The sequence below is a fragment of the Sminthopsis crassicaudata genome, chromosome 5 (assembly GCF_048593235.1).
Source record: "Sminthopsis crassicaudata isolate SCR6 chromosome 5, ASM4859323v1, whole genome shotgun sequence".
In the NCBI taxonomy this organism is placed as follows: domain Eukaryota; kingdom Metazoa; phylum Chordata; class Mammalia; order Dasyuromorphia; family Dasyuridae; genus Sminthopsis; species Sminthopsis crassicaudata.
The window spans coordinates 192627808-192653930 of record NC_133621.1 but is presented as its reverse complement, the minus strand read 5'-3'; the positions used below and the strand labels follow the sequence as shown (position 1 = coordinate 192653930).

The 26123-nt window shown below is 35.6% G+C and overlaps 1 protein-coding gene across 1 annotated transcript; it reads right to left on the bottom strand.

The window, feature by feature from the left end:
- Window positions 1-542: 542 nt before the first annotated feature.
- Window positions 543-24921, bottom strand: LOC141543923 (putative polypeptide N-acetylgalactosaminyltransferase 8). Its single transcript, XM_074269594.1, has 10 exons — window positions 24632-24921; window positions 18181-18347; window positions 13117-13300; window positions 11635-11832; window positions 10703-10817; window positions 8426-8611; window positions 6823-6960; window positions 6139-6234; window positions 2242-2409; window positions 543-701 (listed from the first exon to the last, which is right to left on the bottom strand). The coding sequence occupies exons 1-10, from the start codon at window positions 24919-24921 to the stop codon at window positions 546-548; spliced, it is 1698 nt and encodes a 565-aa protein (XP_074125695.1). The 3' UTR covers window positions 543-545.
- Window positions 24922-26123: the final 1202 nt, after the last annotated feature.

Genomic DNA, 26123 nt, shown 5'->3' with positions numbered 1-26123 from the left:
TGAACTAAATAGCATTGGCAAAAACCAAAGAAATATGGTTTTTCTCTCCCACCAATATAATCAGTCTGTAGTCATGCAATGTTCTTTATTTTAGAAGGTTTCTGACAAAGATTCCTACAATGAAATTCCTGTTCCTAGAGAAGGGTGAGATAGGTTATCATTATATCTTATTTTTTCTGTGATTCTCTATCAAGCATCCCCTTGTAAGGATGACCCCCTTATATATGGAATTGGATGGATATCTGCTTCTCCTACCTCAAAGTAGGCCACAAGGGCCAGGTCTTATGGTCCTTGACTTTGATGGCACTGGTACCCTCAAGTCCAAGCTCTTTTATCTCAAGAGAAGAACATAATTTAATAAAAAGAACAATGAAAATGGTGTTAGCCTGTTCTGCAATATGCTATTTGTGGGTACATGGTAAAATTATATAATCTAGAATTCAGTTTTCTACTCTTTAGAGTAAAGGGATTATACTAGATGATTTCTAAGGGCCCCTGGAGTTTTAACATTCTGTGATCCTCTAAGTCATTTGCTAGACTCAATGTTAATCAAAAACTTCTGGGATCTCCCAGTTTCTGACCATATGTTGAATGTTCCATGATTGCCCAGTACACTCTTGGAAGATTAGGATATAGGATTCTGACGATTCCTCCTTGATTTCCAAGCACCTCTTAGTGTTTCTGTTGATGATAGCTTCCCCCTAAATAGAAAAAGAGAACAGACATTATGGTTGAAATACTCTGACTGCCCAGTCTTTTTCCTCCCCCACATCCATGTTTTCTACCCAAAAGGGTTGATCTTTCTGTTTTCCTTTATGCAAAAAGCCCTTTTCAGTTTGGCTAGAGGAGATCACTGACTATCTTCTAAGGAAATTTTAATAAGATACTGGGGGAAAGAAGGGAAATGAACAGAGAACTGATTATTATAAAATAGGGAAAGTGGGCTATGCTATTCCTTTGAGAAGTTTGTCAGTGAAAGGAAAGGGGAGAATTACTTGGTTGTTGGCAAAGGGTTGCTATTAGAGATGATAATATGTAAAGACTGAAAAGGAGTCAGGAGAGGTAGTGACTGAAGATATCAGAAGAGAAAATTAGTCTGAGATACAGATCCCTTAGAAGTCAGGATAAAATGAGGCTGAAAGCACAGGAGAAGCCAGTTTTGGATTTTTGAAAGGATATCTCTTTCTCTAAAAATGCACAGGAAAATGAAGAGATAAATTATATGAGAGTTGGGTCTGAACATGCTTCTTTAAGGATTATAGATAGGACTTGGGTCAGTAATCTCTTTCCTTCCCCTACTTTACCCTCAGCTCCATTAAAACATAACTGGAACAGGGTGAGCGGGAAAGATACTGTCAGGATCATTTGCTTCTGAGTGCTTCTTTGATTTGCTAATCCAGATGAAATCCCTTCTTCCTTTTATATTTAGCTTGGTAGGATTCTCCCTCAAAAATATTTCTTCTCATTGTTCCCTTCTTCCTATTTCCCCCCAAATCCTTTTTCAGATTTTAATCACAATAACTGGCTTTAAATATAGCTTTAATGTTTGCAAAGTGATTTGCATACATTATTTTTACTGGAGCTTTACAATGATTTTCTGAGGTAAATATTGTCTCTGTATCCACATTTTACAGAAAGAAAACAGATCAGAAGAGCTAGGTGACCTGTTCATGGCTAAATAACTAATACATATATAAGAAAATTTTGCCACATGTTTCTGATTTCAAGTCTAGCAAGTCCACTTGCTGACAATCTCATTGTCTTCGTTGAGAGACCATCTAGAGTGTGGTTTATAGACAATGATTTTGTAATCACAAGACCTGAGTTTAAATCTTGATTCTGCTCCTTTTTTGAGCAGTGAATTCTTGGGTTAATGACATCTTTGAGCCTCAGATTCCATATTTGCAAAATGGAGACAATAATAGTTTCTCTACTGCTCTCACAGGCTTACTGTGAAGAAAGTACTTTGTAAACCTGAAAGCATTTATATTTGTATATATAAGCTACAATTGCCACTTTGTGACTTAGATTGTTGTCTTCTGATTGAGCTCTCAATGCGTATTTTTTGTCAACAGCACTAAAATTTTCCTAGGACATTTCCAAATGTTCCTTCTGTGATCAGAAACTGCCAATGTCTTGGCAATGGGGGAGTTTGGTGTTATCACACTAAGTCTAAACTCCTAACCTGATGTTCACAAAAATGAATCTGGGGAAAAAAAAAACTAAATTATTGATACTCACCTGTTTAAAATCCCAAAATATGTGCATCCCTTGTTCGGTTCCATCAGAACATGGTACTGATTTTGGCCTTTCCCCTTCTCCAGGGTCCACCAGGCATGGGAAATATGCACGCCAATTATCATATACCTTCCCCAAATACAGTTGTCCACTCAGAGAATAGAATAAGATCTAAATAAGAGCAGAGGAATCTGTCAGTGTTGAGTTATCAGTGACACAATTCCACCGGACAAAGCCAACGAGCTGTTCTCTCTCAGAACTCTAATCCTATATTTCTCCCTCCTTTGGGTCAAAATCACTGAACACCAGTTCCTAAATGCGCAGAAAATAAACAAAGGAATTTAGCTACACTGAGACATGCTGCAAAAGTCCTATTTTACTTACTCAATGTGGCTTGAATGAGTTCTTAAAGGCTATGGCTATAGAATACAAGCTCTAGAAGATATCACAATTTTATGTATAGTCCCAGAAAGACAGTCCTATAGTCTGAGAACCACTGTAATACTGCTATGGAGAAGCAACTCCCTGATAGGCTTATTACTGAGTGGTAAATTATTTGGCCCTGGCAATCCATGAAACAAAGAAAAAAATATAAAACAACTATATCTGAGGCTCATTTCCCCTTTATAATCATAGTATCTAGTAAATAGAAAAGGGCACAGTTTTTTAGACCCTTTATAAATATTAATTCATTCACTGACATTTTATGAGCTTCCCCCCCCAATAAAAACAGGGATGATTTACTAGAGCAGCCAAACATATCAATAAAGGCATCCTTGTCATGACTGAAGTCTGAAGAAATAAAAAAAATAATGAAATTCTTGGTCATTGCCTCTTGCAGGACTCAGGATGAATGAATTCAAAACAGACTACTAGGGAGATTGTTGCACTTCACACACACTCAGAACACAATATTCTATGAATAACATTATAAAACACCCTAAAATAAGTCAGTATACACATTGATACTGTCTTCAGCATAGAGGCGGTGGAAAGTGGTGGAAAGTCTATATTGTAAAATAAATGTAACATGAGCTCGAGCTCTCAATTACCACTTGAACTAAGCAAGTCAAGCCCTGAAGAAGACTACTAGGGGATGATTTTTTTCCTAATCCTGTCACTCACAAGTCCCTATCAGGGATATTTTCCTTCAATGTCAATCAACTAGTTAACATCCCCCCATATCAATTGTTTTTTATGAAGGAATTCCTTTATAAGGGAATGTTTAATGATAAGACACAGCAAGAATTTAAGTACAAAAACCTTCCAAAATGGAAGCACTATCCTTTCTTCACATCCTATTAATTCTTTGGGAATATGAGCTCTGATAAAGTGTCAATGGCAAAATACAATAGGCTGGTCTTGCTGATGGATGAATTGGTCCTCCCTGTAGCTCACTTTATACCCTACATACCTATTTAGTTTGGAGAGAGAAGACCCAAATTTAAAGTGCTTGTTACAAAATATTCTACTCTTCCAACTTGGGAGACACTCATTCTTCGTGCTCTGGGGAATTCTTTTTTCCTTTCTCAAAATCCCCACAAAGTTCACATTTAGGGGTGCTGTAATTGGTAGGAATATCACTCCCTTTCTTTTAGGACAGCTGCTGGGTCAGTTCATTGCTGGACTACTGCTTAGGGACAGCATCACACTAAGCTTGACAGCTGACAAAGGAATCTGTAACCAACTTCTGTTACTTTGATTCTGATAGTTTTTCTGACCTTTTAAAGAATTCAAGATAGGAACTTGGTTCCATTTATGGTTCTGAGTCCCCTTTGATCAGGAAAGAAGAAATAACAGAGATGGACGAAATAGTAGTATAATGTAGGTCACGTGGTGACCTCTCTTCCTATCCAGTTGCTTACATCAGTTCTTGCCTGGATCACTACCAACAGGAGAGAGATTTTGTTTATTCCAGACTTTTGCATGCCTTCTCAAGTCTAGCTCAGCAGCCAATTAAAAGGCTTTTTTCATTACAGAGTAAGTCAGAAAACCACAATTACCTGTGCAAGCTCTGAATCAAAAAAGGAAAGGGACTCTCAATTATGTATTTTCAGAAGCAATCTCACTCAGCCTCCATACATCAGATAGAGAATACTAAGCATGTTCCAAAGATTTAGCCCTCATTGGCTTTTCCTCCTATTACATTAAGAATCAGAATTAAATAAAATATATGCAAACATTTTACATATTTCAGAAATCTCTGGACAATATGTTATGAATACTTTTTTCAAGAAGAAAGTCAGAGAACAAATGGACATAGTAAGCCATGAAAATTATGCTAAAATTGAGTTTTTCTATTTTTAATTGATATATATTTTGTGTTTTTTTTTTTTAACAAACCCGTCATGTTTTTCTGTCTCGAAGAATTATAATTTTAAGATTGATAGCTTTTTTTAGTAGAAGTTGCAACTGTTCTTCAAATTTTACTGTTTTTTAAAATTTTGTTCTAATACTTTCTTTTTGCACTGCTATATTTCTGTGTTGTTTCTGCCATTATCTTTTTCAGAGCAGCTACTGCTTTGGTTACTCAGAGAGCCAACTTCCCGAATCTCTAAAACTGACTACAACTTAATTAACTATAGAGGATGTCCCAAAAATTTTGGTGATTTCTTAAAAAGTAGTTTAAAATTGCACTAAGACTTTTGGGATACCCTGTGTATCTAAAGACTATCAACATGGGAGTCATTTCAGAATCAATTGTTTTTGTGTAGTCAAGCCATCAGTATGTTAAAGCAACAGACTGAAATGCTTCCTCAGACATTTACTGGATGTCTTGCCAAGGACAAGGAAGGCCCTCAGTCCCTTCATCTGCTAAATGGAAACAAATAATGCCTGGGATACGTAATTTGTTTTGTGCATAGGACCATAAGTTTAGAGCTAGAAGTTGTGCTTTGTAAATCTTGAAATGCTGGGTAAATATGATTTTTTAAAAAATGATAGATTCAACTTTATTTAATAACAAGGAAATAAAACTCAAGTAACAAATTAGAAAAATCAAACCTATGTATCCTTAATAAATCCTCTTCTGCTGGACAAGTTTTAGCTCAGCCCCTCAGATGCAATTTCCCCACCTATAGTCAAATCTCTTGATTTTACATTTCTTATATCCATCCCCTGTTCATAACCTGGAATATTGCACTTGCTGTTTAATTGTTCTCTTTGCTTCTAGATTCAGCATAACTATCTACTCTCTCAGCATAACTGATCAATAGATTGAAAAATATCTGAAAGTATATGTAAAGTACAACATGTATACATAAAGTACAACTCCCATTTCTGCAAAAGGTGTATTTTCTCTTATCTATTCTTTCAAGTTATGCTTGCTCTTTATAATTTTACATTGACTTTCATTTTTTTATAGTCATTCTTTCCATTTGTATTGTTAGTCATTATTTATATAATTTTCTTTGCTCTGCTTAAATGAAATCAACACTCCAAATCATTTTTCATAGCACCACTAAAGTAATTTTCTAAAATGCAAAGGGAGCTGCTATTATTTTAACATCCCTTTTATTAATTTCTATTTTTGTGTTTTATAATGTATGTAATTACTAGTATAATAGTTTGTTGAAAAAAACTTATTGAGTCATGCCCAACTTTTCATGATTCCATGGATCATAACATACCAATACTGTCCATTGTTCAACAGGTAACATATCCTGTTGGTTTCTCTAATCTAACTTTTGAATCACTCTCCTACTTATGCCTCTTTTCAATTTTTCTTTACTATGACTAGTTCCTAAGTAGAACTGGGAGGTGACTTTGTATAGGTATTATATCTTCTCCTGGTTCCCCAATCTCCTAGTTCTTCCTCTATGAAGATGAGAATAAAGGTTACAAGAGGTAATAGTAGATCAGTCTTTGTCTTATAAGAATACATCTACCCAATGAGGATACCTGTGATTCATATCCAAAGCAAGGATGCAAGAGTGGACTGGCTTCATTGGGAGATCCTTGGTCAACACACAGGTTCTCATTCAAGGAATTTTTCAGCTATCAGAGTAAAACATACAGCACATCTTGTTAAGAAAGACTGAGAAAGGAAAAGAGATGAATTTTGCCCAAGGTTTATCTTCTTATATTGGTAAATATAATTTTAGTGCCAGCTAAAAATAAAGAAGTTTGGTGTCCTGAGTAGCAATTATTTAATTATACATGGTAACTGCATAGTGATGCTGTTAAGGATTCCCTATATTCTGGTAAGACTATCCTTTTCCCAGCTCTAGACCCTAACATTGGTTATGGGGAGATATGAGTGTTTAAGGTCACATAGGTGAGATGAATAACCTGGTTAGCTGAGATGTGTATGCGTAGAGAGAGGAAAAGGAGGGGAATTAAAAAAAAACCAAAGAGATCATGTGAGAGAAAATACACTTGGGAAATGGAGCAAGAAGGAAATAAAACTTAGGGGAGCATTATGGAAAAGGGCTCCGGGATCACATCCCATGTTCAGAATAGAATCCTGGCCAGAAAGAATTTCAGGTACAGCAGGGATAAGTTGTGGATATTCCTTGTGTGTACAACACTGTGGGGTCACAGAGCCTGCTTTCTTGTCGTGGCAATAATGCATTTGGTACATACCATTCCATAGGCAACAACATAGGGGATAGGATTCAGAGATGGGTAAACGTTTTTGAGGTACCAGTCAAAACTTTTGCATTTAAGTTTCTTTCTAAGCTTTTTTCTGTAAGACACATCTCCATAATCGATCCCATGGTTCTGGAAAAAAAAAAGTCAGGTTTTTTTTTCAGATTCACAAATTGCAGAATCTGTTATATCCTCAGCTAGTGCCCAGGTCAGATCACTTGATAAAGCAACTGAGTACGTGTTTAATGCCTTCTGGGTTATCTTTACATTTTGAAAATTTTCTGGGAGAGGCAGATTAATCCTGGGATCTTTACACAATTTATCATAGTGAACATGGATCATGACTGGAGATTATTCTATTTTTCTTTAAACTCTACAGTTACTCCACTGAAGACAAAGACTGTTTCCTATCAGGTCACAGAGAAAAAAAATAGGTAGATCATGTAAGATTAAAGATTATAGTGTCCAAACTCTTTTAAAAAATCCCAAATCATTTATTTATACAGCAATATTATCAAGTCAAATTCAACTTGTCTGTTATATCACAAAGAGGTAGAACAGAATATCTCTGTAGAGGGAGCAGCTAAAGAAAAGTGGGTAGTCCAGTGCATAGGACACTGGGCCTGAAGTCATGAAGACCCAAGTTCAAATCCTATTTTAGATATTATTAACTTTATGATTCTGGGCAAGTAATTTAACCTCATATGCTTTAGTTTCTTCAACTGCTAAATTGGGATAATAACATTATTGATCTCTTAGGATTATTGTGAGGATAAAATGGCATTCTATTTGTAAAGCTCTTGTTCATTTGTATAGAACCAGTATGTAATAAATGCTATTTAAATGTTAGCTATTATTATAGGGTAAAAATGAAAAGTTTCTTAAGTAAAGGGAATTCCATCTTCATATCATCCTATTGCAAACTAAATTTTTAAAAAGGAGCTAAATTCTCACATTCAAATCACAGTAAATTAGTAATTGCTCAGTTTAGCTAAAGATCCCTTTCTTGTTTAAAACCTTGGAATCATTAGCAATGCTCAGCTCCTTCCAGATCCTCTATCATGGTTATTCTCCCCAACACCTCAACCACTACCAAACACATGCTAACCTATCACAGTTTCTATTTAAATCCTTGATTCTTAATCATATTCATTTCCAGGTTCTGTTTTTCACATTTATTTCCCTGTCACCCCTTCTATCCAGGGATCTGTATTCCCTACTATCCTAAAATTACTTTTCTCTACAAAGAAACCTTAGCAAGCAGATTTCTACAAATGGTATTTGTACCCATCCACAGGGTGACTAGTGTTAGTAACAGCTTCAGATACAAATTCTGCTCCCATCATATATGTTTTGACCTAATTTTTGTTATCATCAGAAAATGTGACTGGATTAAAGCCATCATTGCTAAATGGCTCAGAACAGAGAATCCTTGATGTTTTCCATGAGATTGAATAATGGTTGGGGAAAGGGAGGCAATAATAGTGGAAGGAGTTTGTCTAGTACCCTTCTGGTTGGGTTTGCATCTCCCCTCTTGTCTTTTTATTCCCACATCCTTTCTGCTTTTCTTGTCTAGATAAACTCGTTGACAGATTACCTCCAGAGGCAGATTCCAAGAGAAGTAGACCATGTATTTGTAGTCATCCAGCCAGACTTCTGCTACCCGAAGAGCATTGCGCTTCATGTATGGATTCAGATTTGGGGCATAGGGCTTAAAAGCTCTTTCTAGGTGAGCAATCCGAGAACAGGGTAAGACTTCGATCTTCCCCCCACACTGCCACACCTACATCCAAGAGAAACCACAGGTGCACAGCGAAGCTAGCAAATTCCATTTAATTGACTCACAGGATACAGCTTAGCCCCATTTTTGAAAAATGTAAATTTAGATATCCCACCTTCTCCCCTTGAAGTCTACAGAGCTACTTGCATTATTCATAAAGTTTCTGAAATCCTACATTTTCCATAAAATTTTCTCTCCGTGTTCAGAAGAGAAGCTACTATTTCCCCTCTATGCTCTGAGGAAAAATATATGAGAAAAGAGGTATAGCTAAGACTTTCTCCCATAGTGCAAAGATTGGGAGTCTGGTGGGATAAAAGGAAGGAGTACTTCCTTGATGCCATGGATTTCTGGTTCACTATCCCTGTAGATATGGAGACCTCCACCATGCTCACATAACACTATCTCCTCCCCTCCTCTTATATGCAAAGTCCTCTGCCTATGATTCATCTCTTCTTCTGGAGATCATCAGCTCTTACCAGTCAGTCAATAAACATTTATTAAGTGCCTATCATGTACCAGACTCTATATAAGCACTGGACTATTTGTAACAGAATTTGATAAAGGAGTCTCTGCTTTGAATTTGCCCCCAAAGCAAAAATTCCTAGGTTTTACCCTTAATCTTCAGAAGAAGCAAAATCATAGAGAACTGTCCAATAGCTCTACATGGTTTCAACTCCACCACCTTCATCACACCTCTCAACAGGACAAAATTATCACTAGGAAATTCATCATTGAGGTTCCAACAGCTTTACTACTCATACATCCACAGTACCCCCCCTGTTGCTTCTTCCTCTCTGAAAAGAGAGCTAAAAGGTAGAACATAAAACTCCACCCAAAGCCTCCCTGTATTGAGAGCTAAGAACATCTCATCATATTATTTTCAGCTCCACTATCATCATCATTCTCTCCAGGTTCTCTCCAGATCTATAACTTTTTTCAGCTTTCTTGTCTTTCCCCATTAGATCATAAGTTCTTTGAGGCACAGAATAATGCTTAATAAAATGCCTGCCACATAGTAAGTTTATAATAAATGTTTATTGTGTTGTATTGAAGTCATCTGAATGCAGAATTAATAGATAGTTAAAGAAATACCCCTTTGGCAAGAGAGAAAGCAGTAAATTATAGAAAACAGCTCTTCGTGTAACTTGAATTGAGACAGGCTCAGAAATTAAAGGGGAAGGGCAGTTATTACATAAAATCCAAATTAAATAAGATCATTTTTTGTTGTTGTTGATTAATCATTTTGGTTACATTCAACTTTTCATAATCCAATTTGGCAAAAATGTTGTTGTTCTTTAGATCCATTTTATTAAGCTTTTATTTACTGTATGATCCAAATCATATCTCAGTCTTATACTTGTTTCAAGTAAGCATGGGAAAAATGTTAAACTGAGGGTCACCAAATGTTACATTGGACTGTGTTACTACTCAATAAAAGCTTCTTCATTTCCTCACTACATGTGAGGAACACCTCTTGACATGTAGCCTAGGTCCCATTTACCCCAGTTTTCTTTGTTTGATTAGTATGATATGGTTGTTAGAATTAAACATGCCTGGTTTCAAATATTGTCTCTTACTTGAAAGACCATGAGCAGGGCACTTAATCTCTCTGAGCCTCAGTTTCCTCCTCTGTAAAATGGGGTTAATAACATTTCTAGAGTTTACTTTATAGGATTGTTGTAATACTTAAATAAGATAATGTGTGAAACATTTCACAAACCTCAATCAATATCAGCTATTATTATTATTATTATTATCATTTAAAGCAAACTGTTATACTTATGTTTTCTAGTCTCTTATACCTATCTATGCCTAGACTCAAGATAACTTGAAGGCAAATATTCAGGAAGTAGTATGAGGGCTAAACTTTTCTTTTAAAAAAGAAGAGGCAAAAAACAAAGATAGAAACTTCAACTTTCTCCCTAACATGTGAAGTTATAATGCAAACCTTCACCCTGCAAAGTCCAATGTGTTTCCCATAGTTCTTCTATCCAGTGTCCTGGCAATACGGAGCATTTGAACCTCACCCTGGACAGAAGTCCAACCTTGCCCAATGATCCCCAACATTTCAACTGGAAAGGAAAAGAAATCTACCCTGAGGGCCAGCTCCACGTTCTCTCCCCCGTAGATCATCATCCCAGCATCCAGGGCTCCAATCTTTCCCAAGAACAACCTGTTTGCAGCAAAGATGCCCAGGAGAGAAGGACTCCTGTAAGGAGACATAACAGAGATGTCACTACCTCCTCTACTGAGGAATAGAAAGAGATGGGATTTGGGAGTGGAAGTAGAGAACAGATATGGGAATAGAAAAACATGAAGGGTTAGGAAGAAACATTCCTGAGTGACCTGAAGAAACATTCCAGAGATTTAAAAAAAAATAAAATGCAATTAATTTTTAAAAGAGATGTTAGAGAGGGCGTCACAAATATGATCTGTTACATTCACCTTTTTGACAAGGTAATTGGGAATGAGTAACTTGCCCAAGGACACAACAGCTAATAAGTATTAGAAGTTTAAGACTGGATTTAAACCCAGGTCCTCCTGATTCCAGGGCTAGTGCCCTATCCACTATATCATCTAGCTGCCTCTTACATTCAATTTCAAAGGAAATCACTGTGTTATCAATTTTAATTAAATGTTTTTCTCTTTTACAAGAGATCTCTCATGTGTAAATATTTATAATATAAAATAAAATGAATCAACAAAATCTAAACCAGTCTAAAATTTTGCTAAAATTTAAACTTTATTTAAAAAATTTTTTATAAAAAACTCCATAAAATAAATTAATAAAACTTTTAAAAATAAAAACATTTAGGTTCTGCTCAAGTCAGAGTAACGGACTTAAAGCCACTTCTGAAATTCCGGAAGAACCAATGGTTTTCTGTTCAGATTGGGCTTGATATATGAGGTCTTTAATGCTAAGGAAATTCTGATAAGAAAGGAAAAAACTGCATATTGATCATTTCTACCTCCCATTTTCAAGAATTCAAGTTTTTCAGTGAGGCTTTCCAAGATTTCCAACTTACTTCACAGGTGCAGTGTCATCTTTCAAGAAAAACCAGTCTATTGGCATATAATCAAAGAGGCACCAGAGTTCCCAGTCAAAACCAATGGGAGCCAATGGATAATGACGTAATTCAAATGTATCATAAGCAATTCCATCCAATATTGGTGATATAAACACAGTGTGATCTTCTTGGATGCGAGCTAAGATGGGTTCTGCCCTAGAAGAGTGAGAGAAAGAAAGAGGAAAGCGAGAGGGAGAGGAGAGAGGGAGGAAGAGAAGAGGGAAAGGGAGAGAAATAGATGGAGAAAAAGAGATTCAGGGAGGGAGGGAGAGAGAGAGAGAATATAGAAGTGTCAGTGAAGTCCAGAGAAAAGAGAACCAAATACTGTTCACATTCACTTTCACTTTTTTTTTTCCACCAGTGAGCAGAAAAAGAACATACTAGTCAATTTACAACTACACATTTAGGTGGTTCAGGAACTCCTGGAGCAAAATCAGTAATCTGGGTCAGAAATAAGGTTTGCCTAGAAAGTCTTCATTGACACTGAGGGGCAGCAATCTCAGGATGAATCTTGCTCTGGAGAATCCCAAGGGATGTATGATAGTTCCAGGATCATCTATAAGAGTACTGAGCTATTCCTGAGTATTTAGAGTTCAGTACAGAGAAACAAAGTATGGATTATTAATATTATCCCTATTTAATAGTGAGGCCTGGGATAAGGGCAGGAGGAAAGCAAACTTACTGGTGCCAGAGGCAGAGAAAATATTAGGGACCAGACCTCCTTCTGCTATGGAAAGTATATGGAAGTTATGATCTGGTAAAGATCACTCTGGTACTGTATGAAAAGGTTCATCTATTTTTCTGTCCACATTTTCCAATGGACATGTCTTGAGTACTTGGTTCCCCGTGAACTTTGAATTAGTTGCATTCCTATCTACCACCCATTCTAACTATGTAAACATAAAAGCATTTAATATTTTTTAATGTCAATTTTCTCCTTTTGTAAGACTCCTTGAAAACCTCACATTGTCATGGGAAAAGTGCTTTGTAACCCATAATGTGAGTATATATATATATATATATATATATATATATATATATATATATATATATATATATATATATACACACACACACAAACACACACACACATGCACACAGACGTATATGGCAAGAATTGCCATAAAATATTTCAATCTGAAATAACCTTAAAGAAAATTTTACCTGACTTTGTTATTTAACAAATTTAAAAAAATAATTCCTAGTAAAGTTACATGATTCCTAAGGCCACAAGGATAGGTAGTGGCAGACTTAAGTCTTACATTAAGTCCAGAGTTTTTCAAAAAGTACCATGTTATCTATCTTAGATGATCAAAATCCAAGAAAAAGGAGCTATCTTTTCCTTTGAATTTTCTATTATCACATTTATTTCTACTCCCTCATTTCCTGGACTCTGAAGGATCCAGCAATTCATTGCCTTTTTCTTTGGTGGAGACTTACCATCCAGTGGTCACTTCCACATGAGCATCCAAGATGACAACCACATCTGCTGTGGCAGCTTGATAGCCAGACAGGCGGGTCTGCGTAAGCCCTCTCCTCTTGGTATGACGTATTAATTTCAGCAGTCCGGGGTACTTCTTGTTGTAAAGCTGAATCTGTTTATTCAAATTTCTTTTGAGCTTCTCTGCCAACAAAGCACATTTTTTTTCTGAATTTCTGGGACTAATATTAGATGTGATATAGAAATTCCTCATTATCAAGTGGCTTTAGATAGAATTCCAGAATGCAGAAGTTACATCCCCATGGCACTTTACTATTGGTCAATTTCTACTATCCCACCATGTCAATCCAGACAAAGAGACAACAGTGTTATTATACTCTGGGGTAATTTTACTCTCTTATTATTTTGTTTTTTTGGCCTTCAATGTATCTAAATGGGTTTAAGTAGCATTATACCCCCCTGCCAAAAGGTTCTCATCCATATTATCTTCAAAGAGAGAGAGGTATGTCCCAATAGCCTATAATGGATTTAGATTGGAGGACTGATTATGAGTTGATCTCAGACACTGAAATCAGGATACTGGAAAAAATTTAATGACCCCTGTCAGACTCAAGTTCAAATTGAGCAATTACTGGTAAATCAATCCAGAGCAAGTTTTGATTTCCCTAATCTCAGGTAACTCATTTGTACAATTGGGAAAATAATAACACCCACCTCACAGAGTTATTGAAAGGGGAAAGATGATATCACATATGTAAAACTTTGCAAAATTTAAAGTACTTAGGGAAGCTAAATGGCGCAGTGGATAGAGCACCAGCCCTGAAGTCAGGAGGACTTGAGTTCAAATTTGGCCTCAGACACTGAACACTTCTTAGCTGTGTGACCCTGGGCAAGTCACTTAACCCCAACTATTTAGGAAAAAAATAATAAAGTACTTTATTATTATTATTATTATTAACTGTGGCAGATGAAACATGAATAACCAAAAAAACAAAGATTTGAGCTTCCAAGAATATCAAACAATACACATCAATTTCATAACAAATTGGGAACAGGCCTCTTCAGCGTGGCACTGATCCACCAATAAATAGATTTTTATTAAAATCTATAAATCTAATAAAATTATTTATTAAAATAGATTTCATTATTGAAAGCAAATAATCAACAGAATATAAACTAGGATACAAGTTTGTTGTTATTAAATTACTTCAGTATTGTTTGATTTTTTGTGATCTCATATGGAAATTTCTTGGCAAAGATACTAGAATGGTTTGCTATTTTCTTCTCCAGCTCATTTTACGAATGAGGAAACTGAGACAAACTGAGTTAAGTGACTTATTCAGCTAATAAGTATCTGAGTCCAGATTTGAATTGAGGAAGATCTTTCTGACTTCAGGCCTGGTGCTCTATTTGTTACACCACCTACTTGCCAGTAAAATTAAGACATCTGATTTCTAATTGGTGGAAAGATGAGGAGTTTTCTAAAATGGGGGGGAGGGGAAAGTGAGCAGGTGAATTCTCCCTGATGAGAAACAGGATGTTATTCATTCCCACAATTCGCAAGCAGAAGTTTACAAGAAAATGAGATGTCTCAAAATGGAGTCAGTTTTACAAGATGGAGTCAGTTTCTTCATATAATTCTCTCAGTTTTATTCCTCACCCACTTTGATTCATAAAAGTAGGAGGCCCAGCCCTCTCCCCCCATGGATTATTTCTTAATAAGGTTTATAAATTTATAAACCAAATTTATAAGGTTTTTAATGTGCTCATGCTTACCATCAAGATTATATACCAATTAAATGAATGTTATGGAATATTATTGTTCTTTAAGAAATGATCAGCAGGATGATTTCAGAGAGGCCTGGAGAGACTTACATGAACTGATGCTGAGTGAAATGAACAGAACCAGGAGATCATTGTACATGGCAACATCAACATTACACACTGATTAATTCTGATGGACGTGGCTCTCTTCAACAGGAAGGTTTGATGATCTTGTGATGGAGAGAGCCATCTGCACCAGAGAGAGGGCTGTGGGGACTGTGTGGATCACAACGCAATATTTTCAATTTTTATTGTTGTTTGTTTGCTTTTTTTTTCTTTCTCATTTTTTTCCTTTTTGATCTAATTTTTCTTGTACAATATGATAATTGTGGAAATATGTATAGAAGAATTGCATGTGTTTAATATATACTAGATTACTTGCTGTCTAAAGGAGGGGGTGGGAGGAAGGGAGGGAGAAAAAATTGGAATACAAGGTTTTACAAGAGTGAATGTTGAAAACTGCATATATTTTGAAAATAAAAACAATTAAATAAAAATAAACATATACATATATAAGATTATATATGAAGAAAAGACTAATGAGAAACATCTTGCATAGTTTAGTGCAATAACTGAGTCTAAGAACAAACCTCATTTAATAAATTCTATAGGTAAACTAAGTCAGGATACAGATCAAACTTAGAGCTCACAATGGACTAATTTTTAAAGGGGAAATTTATATGTCACCAAGAAAATTCAACAAATATAAACATTATGAAACAAAGAAACACAACAATTATCAACTTTAACATCAAGCCTCCTTGTAACTTAGTAACCCACTTAATCATTTCATTTTAAGTCCTAGATATCTCCCATAGTCAGTCATCTGGTCTCTGGACATGTCTTTTTTTGGACATTCTGGAAAAGATCTCATTCTTAGGATAGCTCTGAAGGAGGCTCTATTTCTCTGGTTCTACATCACTTACAGAAATTCCTAGATAATTCTGATGAAATCTGCCAGTAATAAGGCAACACAATTTGGCACAATCTCTTAAATTTGCTCTTCTAAACCTGAAACTACAGAAAACTTAGATATTTATATACCACTTACTATGGTATATATCGTTATCTAAATCCTCTACCTGATAAAAGAACTAAAAAAACCAAACCCAAACAAAACAAACAAAAAAAATCCACAATGCTCTAACTTGTAAAATGAACCCTTCTGTCTTTTAAAATGATCAGACAGATATTTTGAAATAGGAAAAGTAATTTTCTTTACAGTTATCAAAGCAGTTTTATATATAAAATCTTTAATCCAATTTGAGAATTTATAAAAACATAATTAAGCCTGAATTTTCATAGAAGTCAATCATATACATAAGCACATAGTTCTTAGAGAAAACATTCTAATCCTTGTTTTTTCTTAAAATTTATAATTCCATTTAATTAGAAAACTTATCTTACATCTTTGGTTTTTTGGTTTGTCCAATTCCCTCCCTTTGGAGGATATCATCTCTATATTATAATTTGATCACAAATACAGATTAACATTGTAAGAGTTTTTCATGCTTGCATCCTAATGTAGTAATTGAGAGATAACTGTAAGAATTGTGTAATCTGAATAGACTATATATCATAAAACTGACTTCATTTTGAGGCTTAAATTTCATTTTTCTGCAAATAAGCCCCTAATATTTTTATTACTTAGAAGCTAGATTATATAATCTTTTATGCTAGTTTATATCCTATTAATTGTTTCCTTTTAATGCATAAAAATCTGTCTCCTGTTATATTTGGGATCCAGTGTCAAGATGAGGAAACCTGGTCTCAATTTGTTATGCGATTGGCATGCATTGCTGAGTAAATCAATAAGTGCAGAAGTTCAAACTTTTGCTTCCTCAGTTACTGCAGATTTCACTCATTACACAACATTATAATTATTGTTTTACAAAAGTGTAATTACTTCAATAATACAGTGAGAGTGAAAGTTATAAAGCATTTTCCTTTTTTTTCCAACACCTGGGAGAATGTTGTTTTATGTCATTGCATTCCTTAGAAAGAGTAGGTTCAAACTTAAAAGCACTTTCTACATAACATTCATACTATTAAGCTCATTTATGAATGAGGATAGCTAGTGGATGAATTGCTGCAGCTTCCTCTTGACTGCTTTTGATCTATGCTGAATCAAATAAGTTTGGGGCTTCTTTCCTCACTATCAAGCTTATGGAAAATCCTGGCATAAACTCCACCTTAGCTCCTTTACATTACTTAGCCACCTCTAGGTTTATGGGTTATCAATCTGTCACTTTTTTTCTGAAGAGGTGGGAACTAAGGTTTAGCCTCCAGAAGAGGAAAAGGTCTTCAATAACGCTGCTCTTAACCTAATCCTCAGAGGAATGAAGATAATGGAATTTTACACCCAGGTGAAAGACAGTCTTGACAGGAGCAATAGCTTTAACATGATCCTCTAGACTAGAAGCTAGTTCTGGTTCTAATTCTGGTCCCTAGAGGAGGGGACTCACGCCAGGCAATAACTAGCAAGTCTTATTTTCAACATTTATAAGGAATAAAATCAAAACTATAAAATAAAAGCTACTTCCTAATTGATAAATGGTTAAGAGAATGAAATACAAACATTAGTCCTTGCAAAGCTTGTGTTCCAATTTTCCTTCCCTTCCCCCACCCCTCCCTTAGATGTCAAGTAATCTAATATATGTTAAACATGGCAAAAATATATGTAAATCTAACATATGCCTACATATTTATACAATTACCTTACTGCACAAAAAAATCAAATCAAAAAGGAAAAATGAGAAATAAAATAAAATGTGCAAACAACAACAAAAAGAATGAAAATACTATGTTGTGATCCACTCTCAGTCTCCACAGTGCTCTCTCTGGGTGTAGATGGCTCTCTTCATCACAAGGCCATTAGAACAGTCCTGAATCATCTCATCATTGAAAACAGCCACATCCATATGATAATGACAATGTAGTTGATGTGAAAACAAAAGATATTAATAAAAATGCATTTTTAACTATTTGAACATTTTTATGAACTCTTTATTCAAACCATTCTCTTCCCCAGACCAAATTAGCTTTCCTCATTGGCCATATTTTCCACATTTTTGTTTACCATGTGTGGGACTTCTCTCTGGATTCTCTCCATGTTCTCTACATCCCCTGTGTAGACTCAAAAATATTTGCAAATTCCATTGCAAGGCTGTTTCAAATTCTAAACCAGAACCAAGAATCCTTCCCGGCATTCATGTGAATACCTTAACCAAGCTACTTACCATTTGAACTAAAGTCATCTACCAGGATAAGCTCCTTAAGCAAGTAAGAAGGGGTCTTCTTGATGATACTAGTGATGGCTCTTTGTATAACTGAGAAGGCCTCATTCATGAAAGTAAGAATGACACTGAGAGTTGGAAGTTGGTGGGGATATTGCTTCTCAAGACACCTGTAAAATTATTATTATTAATTAAAATGTTAAAGAGAAATCCTTAAAATTTGCCCTTCCAAAACCCTTGTCTGTATGCATGACTCTACAATACTTCAGTTGGACTGGGGTGGCTTCCTACTCAATATCTAAGTCCATTAGGGGACAGAGAAATCAGCATTTATTTAAGTGACAATTCTGGAGTTTTTCTACATGTCTAGCTTAAGTCCTTCTTGCAACAAAATCCTCTTCTATTTGTATTATCTTTATAGGATATTTTCCTTTACATGTCAAATTCTACAAGACCATCCAAACCAAATGCACCTTCTTAGTGCATTCTATCCCTCCCTCAAACTCTATCCCCCCCAAAAAGCTGGCTCTCTTTCTCAGCCTCTGCAAAGGCACCGCCATGCTCCTGTTTCCTAGATTTGAAATCTTAATTTCTGCTCTTTCCCATTATTTTGTGCCATATAACTAGTCAATAGATCCAGACCATTTTTCTCCAACCTGTAATCTGTTCTGTTCAATTTGAGGGAAGACCTTCATTACTTCATAGCTGGGGGAGCTACATACACCTGGGGGAGGTGGTTCAAGAGATTATGCTTCAGGTCTAGAGTCAGGAAGACTAATCTTCTGGGCCCAAATTTGGGTTTAGACACTCGCAGATAGCTATGTGATTCAAGGTAAGTCACTTAATCCTGTTTGTTTCAGTTTCCATATCTGTAAAACGAGCTGAAGAAGGAGATGGCAAACCACTCCAATATCTTTGCCAAGAAAACCCCAAATAGGATCAACAAAGAGTTGTACATGACTAAAAAAATGACTGAATAACAATTTTTTTTTCCTGGAGTCATGCAACAATTGCCTGAGGTCTATTCTCAATGACCTGCAAGGTCCACTGGTTTTTTTATGTTACCTCACTGATCAAAGACTCTAAAATAAAGACTTTTATGTCCCTACTTTATTCAAATGTAACTCCTAAAATTCCTTTGAATCAACCTATTCTTGGCCAACAAGGACACTCTCATTACTTACTGTGTCTGTCCTTGAACCTTTGCCCAAACCAATATAACCAATATATCTTCTGTGAATATCCCTTCTCTTTCTTTCCTAGCACACTTTATCAGATCTAACAAAGATCAAAGAAATCCTTAAGGCCGCCAAAGCCTCACTCAGCTCCCACTCACTCTTCTCCAATTTCCTGCTGCACTTGTGCCTATACAATAGGACTTGAAGATTTTATCATTGAAAAACCTATCTAGGGGCAGCTAGGTGGCGCAGTGGACAGAGCACCAGCCCTGAATTCAGGAGGACCCGAGTTCAAATCTGATCTCAGACACTTAACACTTCCTAGCTGTGTGACCCTGGGCAAGTCACTTAACCCCAATTGTCTGGGGGAGGGGGGAAAGTAAGAAAAACCTATCTAGTATGTTCTCTAACCTTAAGGTTTGGAAAGTATTGTACAAAGATTTTTGTCCTGACAATGATCCTGAGATATAGACACTATTATTATTCCTGTTTTACATATGAAGAAACTTAGTGACTTGTTGAGTGTCATATACCTAACAAGGGGCTAAAGTGGACTTTGAATGAAGGTCTCACTGATCCCGGGTATAGTAGTATTGTGATACACTATTTCTTTCTTTTGCCATTTTCTATGCTGATCATGTTGTGTTTGTATGTATCTTGTTTGAACAGAATTTTGCAACTCTGTAAAGTTTAGTGATGTTCCTTATGCTTTTTAGTATCCCCCTAAGGACTTATAATTGTTCTGGATAAAAAAGACATTAATCAATTCCTGATAAATTGAATTAAGACAAAGAATATCCTATCGCCAACCTACTTAGTGAAAATTAGTCTATTTAGTTAGTTAGAATAGTTAGTCAATTCAATACTAGAGCAGTTTCTCCTCAGCATTTTCCTCTTTAGGCTAAATCGCCCATAACTTTTCCAAAAAGATCTTCCCCTTTACCTTGTCAACTCCAAAGCTTTGCACTCCTTTTCCTTATTTTTGCTCTGCATCCATTTCACAATAGTTTTTTTTTACTCTTCTCTCTCGTCTACCTTCTTATCTTTTGATTTGTATGATCCTAAACTTTTTGTGAATAGGAATTAGTTTATACTTTATATTGCTATCCCTACTGCCTGGCACATGCTAGTCGTTTAAAAAGTTCTTTTGAATAACTGATGTTATTCTTGATTGACTTTTCTTCTACTATGCGACTATTTCTTCTCATTCTCTTTTGTTGAGTCATTGGCCAAGTTTTAACCCTTTACCTTCCAGTTTCACCCTCCATCTTCTTTTCTTTTAGAACTTAGAACTTTCCCTTAGAACTCCCTAACATGGAGCTCTCCCCCATTCCCACAAGTTAACTTATCAACTTAATACAGACCCAGATCTCTCCAGAGGTAGGCTCCTTCAGTTCTTGCATATTTACTTATTAATTATTACTTATTAATTTTGAACTAGATGACATATAGACATTTCAGTCTCGTTACATTAATCAATGCCTTTCCTCATCTTCTTAAATATAGTTCATTTCTACTTCTCATTACCATGTATTTATTTCTTCTAAATTTTGGATACACATATTTGTAAGGATTCTTTCCTCCCATAGAATGCAACTTCCTTAAGGAAGGGCTATTGTCCATTTATCTTTTTCTTTCTTATACCTGAAACAGAGTATGATGAATATTTGTGGATAGATTGAATTTAAAATTTATATTTTATAGTCTATAAAAGCTTTATTTCCTCAATAGGGGGATTATAAGTTTCTTGAAGGTTATTTTAAAATCTTTGACTCCTAAGGGACTAGAGCAGTGATCTAAAAATAATAATTTAATAAAGGTTTGTTACATTTAAGTAAATTGAATTGAGTGATTTATATACTTTTTTAAATGCATGTAAAGTACGTTTGTTGTATCTGACCAATAGAAGGGTTTTTTTTTTGTTTGTTTAATGATGAATACTTGTTATAAGTTTTATTTTTCTTTTCCCTGCCTTGGGGAAGCAGTGAGAAGAAGAATCTTTTTTTATTCATTGAAAAATAAGTAAAATGTATTCAAAAATATTTTATTATGAAAAATATTAAATCAATTTATTTTTTACATACATGTCATTTGATTTTTTTTGTCTGTATGTGGAACAGAGAGAAAAAAGATAAACTTTGCTTATATGTAAAGCAGTTGGACTTGGAGTCAAGAAGACTTGAGTTCAAATTTAGCCTCTGATACTTATTAGCTATGTGACCCTGGATAAGTCATCTAAATTCTATCTGCCTCAATTTCTTGAACTGTAAAATGGAGAATACCACATAATTTACCATCCAATGAGATAATATTTTCACAACACCAAGGAGAATGTCTGTCATAGTCAGTGCCTAATAAATGTGCCTAATAAATGTATATAGCAAAAGCCCAGAGGAGAAATAAAGAAGAGTAGAAATATTACAGAGATTATATTAAATACACAAGAAATAACCTACACTCAACTGATTTCTTATAGGAAGGAATGTCAGTGGTACTGTCATCTGCAAAGACTGCCTAGTAGTCTGCCATTTTAAAAATTTGCATGGTCTATTATTTATAATTCTTCTGAGTTATTTAGGCTGGTGACATTATCCATCATCCTTATCCTCATCTTCATTTTCATCCAATTTTTATAGCAATTTATAGTCGCGAAGTACTTTCTTCATGACAACCTTATGAGATATATAGCCAAGTATTCTTAACTATATTTTACAAATGAGACTGCTGAAACTCAAAAAGTAAATTACAACATTTATGTATTTAGTAAGTGAGATAGCAAAGCTCAGAAAAAGAGAGAGAGAAAAGGAGAGAGAGAGAGAGGAAGAGAGAGAGAGAGAGAGAGAGAGAGAGAGAGAGAGAGAGAGAGAGAGAGAGAGAGAGAGAGAGAGATAGGGAGGGAAAGGGAGAGAGAGAGAGAGAGAGGGAGAGAGAGAGGGGGAGAGAGAGAGAGAGAGAGAGAGAGAGAGAGGTGGGGGGGGAGAGGGAAAGAGAGAGAGGGGAGAGAGAGGGAGAGAGAGAGAGGGGAGAGAGAGGGAAAGAGAGAAAGAGAGAGAGAGGGAAGGAGAGAGAGAGAGAGAGAGAGAGAGAGAGAGAGAGAGAGAGAGAGAGAGAGAGAGAGAGAGAGAGAGAGAAAGAGAGGAGAGAGAGAGAGAGGAGAGAGAGAGGGAGAGGGAGATAGTGTGTCATAGACTAATTTCCATAACTAATATTGAAGTAAAAATTTTTAAATAAAATACTAGTAAATAGATTACTATATTACAAACTACTATAACCAGGCAAGATATATACCAGGAATTCAGGACTAGTTCTGTAGAAGGCTGAAACTCTGAAAAGGTGTTCTTGAATTAGGCAGTCGAGCACTTAAGGCTAATTATTTTCATGTGAGATAAATGGCTCTATAAGCATATATTTAGATGATATGGTAATGTGATGGCTCTCCTCATGATTGGGGCTTGCTGAATGTGTGGTAGTGAGGTAATTATAGACAAGAATTGGAGGACTGGGGGAGAGAGATCAGACTCAGTTGGCAATTGGATGAGGAGGAAAGAGGGTATCTGGACTCCAGAATCTAGGATACATCTTTGGCAAGCTGCATGGCAGTTTGTCTGCCTCCTTCATTTCTCCCTCTAAAGACCAAGAACTTTGATTTATCCAGACTCTGACTGATCTTGAGGCCCTCCAGGGAGCTAGTCCAGACATTATATAGTTCAATATGAGGAAACTATAAACATAATTGACCACATCAATAGCAAAAACAACAAAAATCATAATTATATCAAGAGATGCAGAAAAAAGTTTTGGAAAAAATATAATACCCATTCTTATTTAAAATATCAGAAAGTATAAAAGCAAATGGAACTTTTCTGAAAATAATAAGTAGTATTTATCTAAAACCATTAGCAATCATATCTGTAACGGGAATAAGCTAGAAGCCTTCTCAGTAAGATCAGAAGTGAAACTGCCCATTATCATCACTGTTATTCAATATTGTACTCTGAATGCTGGAGATATCAAAAGGAATAGGAATGTAATGACAAAACAAAGATATAATTCTTGACAGATGATATGATGGTATACACAGAGAATCAACTAAAAAACTGGTTGAAATAACAAATAACTTTAGCAAAGCATCAACTTTTGTACATATTTCCAAAAATATCTAGGGAAAGAGATGGAGAAATTCCATTTGAAATGGTTTACATACCAAGACAAAGCTAGGGACTATGTAAACATAACCATAAAACACTTTTCAGACAAATAAAAATCTCTGGGACTTTCCACAGGCTGCCCTGACTACTGGAGTACCATCTTCACATCCACTTTGAATTTCTAGCTTTCTTCAAAATTCATTTCAATTGCTATATCCTATTTGAGGCCTTCTCTAATTGCCTCCAGAAACCTTCCTTATTTTCTTACCCCACCCTAAAATTATTTTACAATTATTATGTATGTATTTTGTATTTACTTACATGTATGCATATTGTTTATTCCCTAAAGAATATAAATTCTCTGAGGTCAGAGTCTATTTCATTTTTATTTTTTCTGTCTTCAGCACTTAACGCAGTACTTGGCACTTAATATTTCATAAGTGTTTGTTAATTGATTGGTTGTTAAAATTTGTGAGACCACTTTAGTGAGAAAAAGATTTCACTACCAATATTGGGAAGTGAGAATGTCCCTGCTTCTTTGAAGCATGTTTTCCACATTCACTTTTCTGACCTAGTGAAGCATTCTGTTTGTTCTTATGAAAAAAATTAGGATTAGAAGAAGATATATTATATATCTATATAAAATATAGATATTATATAATATCTATATAACAACATAGATATTATATAATATCTATATAATCTATTTAATAATATAGATATTATAAAATCTGGGTCCTGAGTGGTGTCTGATTATTTTCTTAGTGTTTAGCACCAGCTTTCTCTTCTACAAAATGAGATGGATAAAAGAAACAATCTCTAAATTCCATTTTGGTTCTAAGATCTCTAAGGATCTATGAATTTTTGTCCAGGATCCCTTGCTATGTATTCTAGAATAATTTTGTAACCATTTTGCATCTGTTTCATAACCTGTGTAATGAAGATAAACCCTATTCAGCCTTCCTGAGTCCATTGTCCAGCCCTTCAATACCATCCACCATTATTTTCCGCTTCTCCTTTCATCCCTTTTAGTACATTGTCAAAGGTACAACTCTTGCTTAAACAAAACCCCTCTGGATCTCTTAACTTTTTATACTACTTAGCCTCTTGAACCCAATCCCATTGTACCTGGGGCTTCGAGTGTCTTTAATAGAGCGATTGAGAGGCAGTCGATCACTCAGGTACACATTGTAGCCAAACTGAGTGAAGAGGTCCTGGGCCTGTATCTGTTCAGATTCAGTCAAGCCTTCACCCCACTGTTGGAAAAGAGTTGAATCTGGGAAAAGTTTTCTTGATGGCTTGTGCTGGATTTCCTTCTGAGCCCCATTTCCCTGTGCTAGCACAGTCTGTTTCCCATCATCTTCCAGTCTTTTTGATGCCTTGACGACAGCCTCTGTCAAGTTCATCTCTTTCTGCATCTTCATGGAATTTTCTGCACATGGGATGTGGGGTAGTATAAGAGAAAAAGAGTAGGAAATGAGATGATATACATGTGGCAAGCAACTCTAACATACAGACATTTCTACATTTCCAAATTTTTCTGAGGCTCCCAAGAATTCAGAATTAGGTGGTCTGGGTGCCAGAAGCTGTGAAATGGGCCCACCTATGCCTTCCCTCTCTGTACAGCACATGTGGTCCAAGAGCATCACTCTCCTTAGAGCAGGATGTTAAGTAGGGGCTCCAAGGGTGACCTCTCCCTTCCTCCACTCTAGAGGAAGTTCTAGATTTTAGAGTACTTGTGAACTTGATTGGAGGAAAATTACATTTTTATATTTTTAATTTTTTGTAATTTTGTTTTTATTTTGTATTATTGTATTATTTTGTAATTATGATTCTTATCTCATGTTTTATAAACCATTTTATGTAATCCCTGGGTCAAACAGATATGAAGTCAGCTAGGTGGTGTAATGAATAGAATGCTAGGTCCAAAAAGAACCCAAGAAGTTGGTGCTGTTCAGTCATGTCCAATTCTTCATCTGGGATTTTTTTGGCAGAAATACTGGAATAGTTTGCCATTTCCTTCTCCAATTTATTTTATAGATGAAGAAACTGAGACAAACAGGATTAAATAAATTGTCCAGGGTCACACAATTTGGTCGGATTTAAACTTAGATTCTCCTGACTCCAGGGCCAACACTCTGTCCACTGTGTCACCTTGAACCCAAGAAGACTTGAGTTTAAATTCGGCCTCAGTTTCTTCAATTTTAAAGTGGTGATTACCTCCCAGAGTTGTTGTGAGATAGATGCTTAATAAATATTTATTCCCTTCCCCTAAAACTCCTATTCTAGGGCTATAAAATTTTGCCTGTCTTATATCCTATTCTTTCAATGTTTTGTAACTACTTAGTGCTGATATGACATACTAACATGGATGTGTTAGTATATTTTTAGAGCTTAATGTTTCCCTTTATTGTTGTTTAGTCTTTTTCAGGCAAGTCTTATTCTTCATGATCTCATTTGAGGTTTTCTTGGCAAAGATGCTAGAGTGGTTGGCCATTTCTTTCTCCAGTTCATTTTACAGATGAGGAAACTGAGGTAGGCAGGGGTAAGTGATTTGCTCAGGGTTACCCAGCTGGTAAGTGTCTGAGGCTGGGATATGAATTCACTCAGGAATTCACTC